The following is a 12,031-nucleotide window of genomic DNA, read 5'->3' on the forward strand; positions in this document are numbered from 1 at the left end:
TAGAAGAGAACTTGAATTTTTAATCAGTCCGTTTTTTAAATTTCAAATTGAGATAGAACTTTTTATCTTCTAAGAAAGTATTCGCAAGTATGGTTTTACTTTTTCTCTCTTCCTTCGAAAAATTTAGAATTGAACTTTAAATTTCAAATTTAGAACTGAACTTTAAATTTCTTTATGTCTTTGTGAAATAAAGAACTTAAGTGGAAGATTTTGATTTTCTCTGGTGAAATTAGAATTGAATTGTGTTCTTTGGTAAAATTCAGAAGAGAACTTGAATTTTTCTTCACTTCGATGATAAAATTTTAAATTGAACTAGAACTTTTTAACTTCAGGGAAAATATACACAAGTATGGTATTACTTTTTCTATCTTCCACCGAAAAATTTAGAATTGAACTCTAAATTTCTTTATGTCTTTGTGAAATAAAGAACTGAAGTGGAAGATTTTTGTTTTCACTGGAGAAATTAGAATTGAATTATGTTCTTTGGTAAAATTCCGAAGAGAACTTGAACTTTTTTATCTTCTGTGAAAACTTTGGAACAGTATTTTAAAATTTTCATCTCTTCGAGAAAATATTCACAAGTATGGTATTACTTTTTCTATCTTCCACGGAAAAATTTAAATTTGAACTTTATATTTCTTTATGTCTTTGTTAAATAAAGACTTAATTTTAATAGTTTGTTTGGCTATTTTTATATTAGAATTTAATCTTGTTCTTTTGTAAAATTCCGAATAGAACTTTAAGTTTTCTTCTCTTAGTTTAGAAAATTTTAAATTGAACTAGAACTTTTTATCTTCCTGGAAAATATTTACAAGTATGGTATTACTTTTTCTATTTTCCACTGAAAAATTTTGAATTGAACTTTAAATTTTTTAATGTCTTTGTAAAAAAAAGAACTTGAATGGAAGATTTTTATTTTCTCTGGATAAATTAGAATTGATTTGTGTTCTTTGATAAATTTCAGTAGAAAACTTGAACTTTTCTTCACTTCGTTGAGAAAATTTAAAATTGAACTGGAACTTTTTATCTTCCGTGAAAATATTCACAATTATGGTATTACTTTTTCTATCCTCCACCGAAAAATTTAGAAGTAAACTTTAAATGTCTTTATGTCTTTGTGAAATAAATAACTTAAATGGAAGATTTTTATTTCCTCTGGAGAAATTAGAATTGAATTATTTTCTTTGGTAAAATTCCAAAGAGAACTTGAATTCTCTTATCTTGTGTAAAAAATTTGGAACAGTATTTTAAATTATTCATCTCTTCGAGATCGATCTGAATTAAAGTGGAGAATTTATATATTATTCGTAATAAAGGAATTTATCAATGACTACTTTCTTTTTTGTTGGGCCAATTCAGAAGAGAACTTGAACTCTCCTTGACTTCGTTGAGAAAATTTTAAATTGAACTAGAACTTTTTATTGTCTATGAAAGTATTCACAAGTATGGTATTACTTTTTCTATCTACCATCGAAAAATTTAGAATTTAACTCTAAATTTCTTTTTTGCATTTTGAAGTCTATAACCTATTAGTCCGATGTGTGTGTACACTTATGAAATTAGAATTGAATTATGGTCATTGGTAAAAGACCGAAGGGTACTCGAACTTTTTTATCTATTGTGATAAATATTTGACAGTATTTTATTTTTTTCATCACTTCGATAAAATGTTCGCAATTATGGTATTAATTCCGCAGCAATCAACGAAAAAAAATAGAAATGGACTCTAAATAGCTGTAAGTATTTGTGAAATAATTACCTGAAATAGGAGACTACACCCTCCAATACGTAATTTTATGAAAGCACACACCTATGAAATGCTAAGAAATCTAGCTCAGAAAAGTCAAAAATAGTAAACCATTCATTCCCAAATCATAGGTATCAGACAACACACACCTAAGAAAAGCTACGAAATCCAGCTCAGAAAAGTAGAAAAATAACAGCTCACACACCCAATATCATAGGTTTCAGACACCACACGCTTACGAAAGACGGAGAAATCTGGTTATGAAAAGTCGGAAATAGCAAAGTGAATATCCTACATCACAAGTTTCAGACAACACACACCCATGAAATACCAAGAAACCTAAGCTCAGAAAATCTTGAAATAGCAATCTGTTCATCCCAAACTAAAGGTTTCAGACAACAAACACCTATGAGGGACTAAGAATCCTAGCTCTGAAAAGTCTAAAAAGCAAACTGCAAATCCCAAATCATAATTTTCTGACAGCACACACAATAACAAATTAACCATCCCAAATCATAGGTTACAGACAACATATACCTCTGAAAGGCTAAGAAATCCAGCTCAGAAAATTCAAAAATAGCAACCCACCCATCCCAAATCGTTGGTTTCAGACAACACACATCAACGAAAGACTAAGAAAGCTAATTGAGAAAAGCCCGAAATACTAAATTACATATACTAAATCATAAGTTTCAGGCAACATTCACATAAGAAACAATAGTAAAACTTAGCTGAGAAAAGCCTGAAATAGCAAACTACTCTACTAAAACTATAGATTTCAGACAACAAACACTTATGAGGGACTAAAAATACTAGCTCTGACAAGTCCAAAAAGCAAAACTACAAATCCCAAATCCTACGTTTCAGACAACACACACAAACGAAAGACTAAGAAATCTAGCTTAGAAAAGCCCGAAACATTAATTTACATATCCCAAAACATAAGTTTCAGTCATTACACACCCACGAAAGACTAAGAAATCCAGCTATGAAAAGTCCAAAAGCAAACTACTCATCCCAACCTAGAGGTTTCAGACAACAAACACCCGTGAAAGGCCAAGAAACCTATCTCAGAAAAGTCAAAAATAGTAATTTACATATACCAAATCATAATTTTCTGACAACAAACGCCTATGAAAGGCTAATAAAAATAGCTAATAAAATAAAAAAATATCACACTACTCATCCCAAACTATAGGTTTCAGACAACACACACCTATGAGGGACTAAGAAATCTAGCTCAGAAAAGCCCGAAATAGTAATTGACATATCCCAAATCATAATTTTCTGACAACATTCACCTACGATGTACTAGGAAAGCCTAGCTTATAAAAGTCTGAAATAGCAAACTACTCATCCCAAACTAGAAGTTTCAGACAACAAACACCTATGAAAGGCTAAGAAACCTAGCTCTGAAAAGTCCAAATAGCAAACTACACATCCCAAATCATAATTTTCTGACAACACAAACCTATGAAAGGCTAAGAAATCCAGCTCAGAAAAGTCAAAAATAGCAAACCACCCATCCCAACTCATAGGTTTCAGACAACACATACCTATGAAAGACTAAGAAACCTAGCTCAGAAAAGTCAAAAATAGCAAACTACTCATTCCAAACTATAGGTTTCAGACAACATACATCAACGAAAGACGGGGCCCGGGGAGGGCCTTGGGGGGTCTGGGGGGGCGGAAGGAGAGCCCGGGTAGCTTTGGGGGACGGGGGGGTTCCTTCGTGTGTGGGGTTTGGATATTGAAGCCCTTGGGATCGGGGTCGAGCGATCGGGGCCCTTTGGGGTTGGGGCAGAGGACCTCACGACACTGTTCAAATAGAACTTGTTTACTATAACGACCACACTCAAAACCTCTTCTAAAACATTTTCTATAATCATCTTTTAAAATATCTCTAACTGTTTCGCCGAAATAATTCCCTAAAATGACTAAAACCGTTTCACCCAAATAATCCCCTAAAAGTAATCTCAGCGTGTTCCTTTTGTTTTTGGCATCTCTGTGCATTCACATTTCAAATTTCTAGGAAACCCTTTCCTAAGTTTATCTCTTCATCTCATAAATTTTCCTAGCTACACTATTAAGGTTTCGTTAGAATATTAATTTATCTCTCCGACTTAAAGCTTAGTGAAGCCGTATTTAGAAATATAATTTCTATCTCCTTAGCCTCCCACATAATTCTAAGATAACAAGGGATGTCATTTCTAACTCCTGAAAGTAAAGATCAATGAATTTCTATTTAAAAATATAATGTTAATTTTTCTCTCTGACCTAAAGAACGTTTATCCCTCAGACCTAAGATTAAAGGAAGCCATAATGTTTCTTAATTCCCCCTTCGTGAATCAATACATTCCCCTAGCGATTATGTAAATCAATTTCTCAGGTTAGGTTAGCCTAAAGATCAAAGAAACCATAATGTTTCTTAATTCCCCCTTCGTTAATCAATAATTTCCACGCCTATTATGTAAATCAAGTTCTCAGGTTAGGTTCGCCTCAAGATCAAAGAAACCATAATATTTCTTAATTCCCCCTTCGTGAATCAATAATTTCCCCGTCGATTATGTAGATCAAGTTCTCAGGCTAGGTTCGCCAAAGAATCTCATAACATTCGCGTCGAGCATGTCCATTCTCACTGACAACGAACAGACATAAAACAGGAACATAAATTGCTGTTGACATCCATAAATGTAAGAAAGTTCCTGTTTTTTCATTCTCACTATATCTTTTTGGAACTGTCGTGGATGGAGGAGCGGGCAAGGTGCAATTGAAATTTTTTTATTTGAATTGGGTACGGATATTCTTGGAGTTTGCGAAACATTTTTAGATGAAAGTTCGGCAAATAAAACTAATATTAGCGATTCCCAATCTTTTCATGTAAGCAGGAATCGAAAAAAGCAAGGTGGTTTAGCAATACTAGTTAAAAATTATATTCCGGCACAGATGAAACAAGAATTTCTATATCTGAATACTGAGATGATTTTTGAGAGCTGTATTGTTGAATGTTTTTTACCAAATAATGAAAAATTATTAATTGCTGTAATTTATCGCCCTCCCTTGCCTAGCATGGCAGACTTTATTGATAAATTTGAAAATATGTTAAGTGTAATATCAAATCTTCGAATGCCATTTTTCATCCTTGGAGACTTCAATATTGACTTGATGGGATGTCTCCCATCAAGCCAGTAAGGACATGACCGACATGTCGTTCAATTTTTAGAGTGTAACCTTTCTCATGGTATGAACCCAGTATGTTTTATTCTGACACGAATAACAAATTCTTCTTTTTCTCTGATTGATAACATTTTTGCATCTTATCCATGTGAGGCTACATTCGTGGTTATGGAAGATACATCTGATCATTGTATTTTAATGTCTGATTTCAAAGCGCAAAAGATAGTCAATAAAAAAAAATCCTATGAAGAGGAGAAATTTCTCACAAGTAAATATGAATGAACTGAAATTTAATCTTAGCAATTTAGATTGGAGTGAAGTTACTAATGAGAATGACCCAAATAATTCCTTAGATATACTTTATCGAATTTTGAATGAAAAACTGGACCTTCATTGCCCATTTGAAACTACATATCGGAAAAGAACCTTGCTCGAAAAGCCTTGGATAAGTTGATCACTTTTAAAATACATCAAGGGAAAAAATCGACTGTATAAGATAAAAATGGAATACCCTTGAGCTCATAATGTGGAACGATTCAACAATTATAAAAACTGCTGGTTAAAATTCTTAGAACAAGTGAACAAATTTATTATGAAAATTCATTTAAAAAATCTGATTCACCTCGGACTACATAGAATTTAATCAAGGAAAAAATTGAAAATAATACTAAGACACCACACCCTGAAGTGATCATAAATGAAAATGGAGTTGAATTATTTTTGTAATTATTTTTCTCGTATTAACACTACTGTTGAACCGAATTCCCCGGAATCTCCGTTTTATTCATATAAAGATTATCTCCCGCTATCTAAAAAATTATTGTATGTTCCAGGTCCCTGTTACTCTTAGTGAGCTCCAGAAAGTAATTACGGATTTAAAAAGTGGCAATTCCATACGCCTAGATGGGCTCTCCACAAGTATTCTGAAAGAAATTGCTTCTGTAACCCATGTTCCATTGCTTCACATTTTAAATGCATCTATATCATCAGGGATCTTTCCAGAAGTTTGGAAATCTGCACGAGTTATTCCAATTCATAAGAAAGGTGATAAGACAGATATAGGCAACTATTGACCAATAACTATTCTTCCTCCAATATCTAAGGTTCTAGAAAAAATTATAAAAAAAAAGAATTGTTTCGTATTTTGATAAAAGGAATTTATTTCCTAAAAATCAGTTTGGATTCAGGTCGGGTCATTCTACTGAACAAGCTATTGCGGCACTAATTTTAGAGATTAATGATTCATTAAATGATGATAATCATGTGTCTACTCTTTTCTATGATATAAAAAAGGCAGTTGATACGCTAAACCACGAAATTTTTCTGGAGAAAATTAATAACACAGGTTTTAAAGGCCTAGATCTAATAAAATCTTACCTGCATGGTCGAAAAATTCAGGTAGAAATAAATGGGCACCTATCAAGCCATATTGCTATTGATGGTATTGGAGACCCCCCAGGGATCAATATTAGGACCATTACTATTTTTGATTTATATAAATGACCTTCCGAGGTGCTTACCCCAAGATAGTAGCTTAATAGTAATTTTTGCAGATGATACAGCGGTAACAATAAAAGCTAAAACCCCATCTTTATTGGTTGAGAAAATGGTGATAGCAATGAAATCTTTGAATGGATGGTTTGCTTGTAACTACCTAGCTCCAAATTTTTCTAAAACTGAATTCATGATTTTTGGGCGGTCACAGCGGACAATAAATAAAATTACCATAGAAGAGTTAATTGTGAATCAAAGCAGGATAAAAAGATTAAAATAATTTCGTTACCTTGGGATTATTTTCGACGAGCTCATATCCTTCTGTAAACAATCTGGTTATTTGAGTTTGAAAATAGCCCAGAACTTTGATTGTCTCCACAGATTGAAACATGTGTTACCTTTTGCCATCCTTGAAATTTTATACCATTCTCTAATTGAATCATATCTAAATTATTGCTCTGTAATTTATCTCAACACATTTACGGTCCATCTGCAACCTCTTCAGATAATTCAAAATAAGGCAATTAGAATTCTGGGTACTTTTATTCATTGCCCAATGAGGCTTCAAAATCTCTCGGAAACCCAAACTTTATATGTTTTTCTCAATATACTTAATCTTAAACAACTGAAGGACCTGCATACAGCAATGTGGTATTATGATATTCAATCTTCAACAAATTATTTCCATAATTTAGGTATAATTGAGACTCTGATTTCTCCTGCCCCCCACGTCCGCTCCAAGAATTATCGCCTTCCTCCAATTAAATCAGAAAGAGCTAGATTATCAATCAGATTCCTCATATAGTAAATAAACTTAATTTAGTAGAATTGTTCCCAAGTTTCAAGTTTCTTCTTTGAAAAAACATATTTCAAAAATGGTTCTTTGTCTGGATGTTGGGATCGATGAATAATTGATATTAGTATGATTTGTGTTGTAGTGTTCTCGCGCTAGGGCTCCCTCTGTCATCTCCTACCTTGTATGTTTTTTTTATATATCCTGTATTTGTTATTTCGGCATTTTCTTATATTTGTTTATGGCCGACACATCGAGCCCTGCTCTCCGTCGACCAGTTTAGAAATTTATTTGTCATGTGTTTTTGTCAATAAAAGATTACTGATTACTTACCAAAAAGATGTCTTTTTGGTTGACATGGCAAGTGCAGCTCCAGGACAAGAGCCCAAAATTATGCGAATAACCATACGTTTCAACAAAAAGGTATATATTTTATACTTGTTGAAATCAGAGTCAAATAAGTATTTTCAATTACCTTGCCTCCTCTAAATACCCCTCCGCTCTAAAATTCGTAAACATAAGCATTTAGTGCTTCTTTTGACCCGTGATCATTTTGGGATCCTCCAGTCGATTGTGCGTTCGGTCCGTCTCTGACTCCCTTTAGTCAAAACTGCATACGCTCTTTCTCCTACCATATTTGGTCAATCGTCTGCAGTTCCTTGGATAATCAGTGTATATGCTATGTCTTGAATTCCCTGTGGTCAACCGTAATTATGCTCCGTCCCTCGCTCCTCATAGTCGACAGTTCGTGCGCTCTGTCTTCAATCGCCTTTGGTAAATAGAGCGTACGCTCCGCCTCCGACCTCCTGTGGTAAAACCTGTGTACGCTCAATATTCTACCCCTTTCGGCCAGCAGTGTTTACACTCTGTCTCCGACTTCCTATCATAAACAGCGCGATTGATCATACGTTTGCTCAGTATTGCTTGTGCACTGTCTCCGACTCCTTTGGTCAACTATGTGTATGCTCCGTATCCAAACTTCTTTTAAGTACATAATGTGCACACTCCGCCCCAACCTCTTTGGTCAATAGTGCGCACGCTCGAACTCCAAGCCCTTCAGTCAATTTAACCTACGATCCTTCTCTTACCCTCTGTGGTTAATGCTGTGTATGTTCCACTTCTGAACCTCATGTCTTCAATATGCGCGATCTGTAGCCAACCCATTTTAATCAGCAGTAGATATTTACTGTTCCCAGTTTGCTTGGATAAATAATGTCTACTGTCTACGATTCTCTTTGTTCATCAGTGCGTACACTCCTGTGTGAATGCTCCGCGTTTGACCCTCTTTAGCCGAGATTTCACTATGACTGTCCTAAATCAGAACAAAGAAAGTGGACATTTAACAAGTGATGTCTGATTTCCACCAAACTGGGTATTTAATGGTATCTTAGCTTGTCGATTTAAAATTAAGGTTACTTTTGTAGCATAACAAAACATAAAAGCAAATATTTCACAATTTGGGTTTAATTTTCACCAATGCACTTAATTACAACTATCTCAGGCTGTTGATTACAAATATGATGCTAATATTACAACACCAAGGTCTGGTAAAATTAAAGAATTTTTGAGGCTGTTGATTGTAAATCTGATAACAATGTATCAATATAAGAGTCCAAAATACAAACACACTAAGTACATAACAAATAATTTATGAGTTTTGCCAAAGCACATGTGTGGTCTGTAGTTTAATAGGTTCGAATTTATGAAAACTCATCAAGGCCACCTCAAAATATAATGCTGTATTCTGACAAAAATATAATGCTGTATTCTTATTTGTTGTCTGCTGTAGTTATTTTAGTTTTATAAATAAATTGTATTTACAAACGTATAATTTATACATCCGTTTTTTGAAAAATATAGCGCCTAGATTTCGCTAAACCCTAACTGTAAAGGCTATTGCCCCAAATTGTAGGCCATTGGGAATTCTAGCCGCATATTGAAGCTTCGCGCAGAAGAACAAAAAAAAAATAATCTAAAACACTGTTCAATATTTGTTTTGAACTAAGAGCCAACTTTTGAGCTCATAGTTGAAATAGATCCCATTTTCATTATTTTCTCTTAATCAGACCTGGATATCTACTGTAGCGAGCATGAAGAACTTAAAAGTTAATGATGGATTTATTTTGACCTCTTGTTCTACTATGAAATGATTCGAAAAAAGGGCTTGTTGGGAAGGCTATATTTTTTTTGGGGGGGGGGGCTAACTCCAATTGCAAAAATAAAACGTAAGCCACTTTTCGACTAGCTATTTTTTTTAAATAGAGTCCATGAAAAACCTTTTCTATAGTTCTCCTACCCCTCTCAACCAAAATTCCAGGTCTGGATCAAAATCTCTGCCAACTTAGTCACGTGACTTATTTTGTCTTGATCCATATCAAAGGAATGAACGCATTGAAGTCTGACATAGCCCAGATGATGTATTTTTTCCTACTGCAAATTTTGCAATTCTTCATTATTCCTTCTTTCTTAGTCTTGAAAAGTTGTCTTTGAGGTATTGCATTCTTATGATAAAAAATTATTTTGGAAAGTGTATTATTTCCTGGTAGTAAATAATTATGGATTTAAGTCTTTTATTTCCAGGGGTATTGGGAAGCAAGGCTATCAGTGCCAAGTTTGCACTTGTGTTGTTCATAAGCGTTGTCACGAGTTGGTAGTTACTCGATGTCCTGGTATAAAGGAACAAAAAGAATCAGAACTCCCTGGTCAGCGTTTCAGTGTGAATGTTCCACATAGATTTCAGGTAGGTTAATTTGAAAAAAATGTTTTTCAGAAAAAAGATTACAGGTCAAAATATTACTTAGATGTCGACCACGACTGCCTGGGCCATCAGTTTCAATTTATTAATTTTGGTAATGAATTTTTAGGGTATTTTCGAAAGTACACTGAAAACACCTTGTTTTGGAAAGTTTCTTCGTTTTTATAATATATCTCTTTACGCCGAATTCTTAATCATTTATACTTCATCGCCAGATTTTTGACGCAGGGTTTATTAGTTGTTGTTTTTTTTTAAATTCATGTATTTTGTGTGTTTTTTTTTCAACTGTTCAGAAACGTTTGCTAACGATGCTTGGTGGATAAAATTTGAAAATGTAATTGTATTTTCTTTGTGACTAAGAAGAATCGTGTGAATTAAGTCTCAGTCTGAGTTTAATTGATTGATAAGTTTCAATTTTATTTATAACTAATAATGGTAGCTGGGATTCTTCTGTTTAAGATTCTTTTAAGATTTTAAGGTTTTTGCAGTTTGTTTTTAATTCAGTTTTATTTATTTTATGTTTTTTCTGTATATCGTATCGTATATAGTATTATAGGTGCACATAGCTCCAACCCTTGTGCATGTTTGTTTTTGTGTTCTGTATGTGCATTTGGGTTTACCGGTGACTGTGAGCGTGCATATATACGTGTTTCTGTATGCTGGGGGGTGGGATGTTCAAAATTTTAAACATTGTTTTTCAGGCTACTATTTTCCAAAGGAGGAGAGAAGTCAGCAGTAGTTTTGTGTGCATCGGTTGCAACTTCTAATATTTTCCCTATATCTTCATTTTCCTTATAATAGAACAGGCTATTTTAACGACGAACAGATGTCGCAACTTCGTTCGCTAAGTAGGCTCCTCGGACATAAATTAGTAGAAAAGAGATGAAACTCCTCTATTTTATTTGTCTATAAATAATACAACGCCATCTATCAAACACCTGAAAATAAAATCATCTGTCTGTAGCTGTGCTGCTGTTGCATAAAAAAATCACCAGGTAAATGGTTAAAATGAATACACCAAAGAGGGATCGCGGAAACAGCAAACAAATTAAGGTCATGCCTTCATTGAGTTTTTTCTTCTGTTTTTTCCATCTAACTACCTACTTTTTTTTAGCTCCTTTAATTTTTATTTTTTGAATTTCTGTTTTTTCATTCCAAAGTGAGTCTATATGCAAGCTGTTCAACATTTAAGCACAAAACGATCGTCTGAAGGTAAACCCCCAACTCAACAGGGGAGGGAAGAAACAATTGATGCAAAAATAATGTTAAATCATCTAGGCAAAAAAATCATCGGGTGAGACAATGAATTACTGTGTAACTGGTGATAAATCATTAGGGATGACAATCTTTTCTATTGGGGATGAAATATGATCATATTTATCACAGTTAGAAGCTTAAAATGATGGTAGGAATACAAAAAGAGAATAACTTATATCAAATAGCCAACTACCCTCTATTTAGTGCATAAGATCAAAGAGTTTTCTTTGTTAATGGTAACTTGAGTCAAAGTAATGATAGTTATCGCCATATAACCTTTGACGTAGTCAATGCCTACCTCTCATGTAGCCAATGATACTACCTCTTTTTTTTGGGGGGGGGGGGATGAGGGACGACCAAACCACCTTAGTTGTGGTAATTTACGTTGTTTTTGAATTTGGCTTCACTGTTAGTGTTAATTTCTGCTTTGTTTTTGCTTCAATTTTTGTTTATTTATACTCATTTAGCTTAACAAAAGGTAAAAGTAATATCAGGTCTAATCAAAAGTAAAGAGACTGTAAAAAAAATATGCATATTTATTAGATAATTTTTTAGATTACATTCAATCTCCTTCAAAATATGCTCCTTCCGAGTCTATACATGTTCTCCAAGGTTCCTTCCATTTTTGAAAACACATCTGGAAGTCATTTTCAGAATTTCCTCGTAGCTCCTCCGTCGCATTTTGTTTTATTTCGTTTACATCTTGAAAACGTTTACCCTTAAGCGCCATTTTTATCTTTGGAAAAAAATCACGTAAAGCTAGGTCGGGCGAATAGGGGAGTTGAGAAACAACTGGGATGATGGAGAT

At 33.8% G+C, this 12,031-nt stretch overlaps 1 protein-coding gene across 1 annotated transcript in view; it reads left to right on the plus strand.

Moving 5' to 3' along the window:
• LOC148953493 (calcium-independent protein kinase C-like) overlaps positions 1 to 12,031 on the plus strand; it is a 54,552-nt gene that overhangs the window by 13,884 nt on the left and 28,637 nt on the right. Inside the window, exon 4 of the mRNA XM_089088566.1 lies at positions 9,792 to 9,951. Coding sequence (XP_088944692.1) covers positions 9,792 to 9,951 — 160 coding nt within the window. The remainder of the gene's footprint in view (positions 1 to 9,791; positions 9,952 to 12,031) is intronic.

The sequence above is a fragment of the Artemia sp. Qi Xiang Cuo genome, chromosome 4 (assembly GCF_049724085.1).
Source record: "Artemia sp. Qi Xiang Cuo chromosome 4, ASM4972408v1, whole genome shotgun sequence".
NCBI classification, from domain to species: Eukaryota; Metazoa; Arthropoda; class Branchiopoda; order Anostraca; family Artemiidae; genus Artemia; species Artemia sp. Qi Xiang Cuo.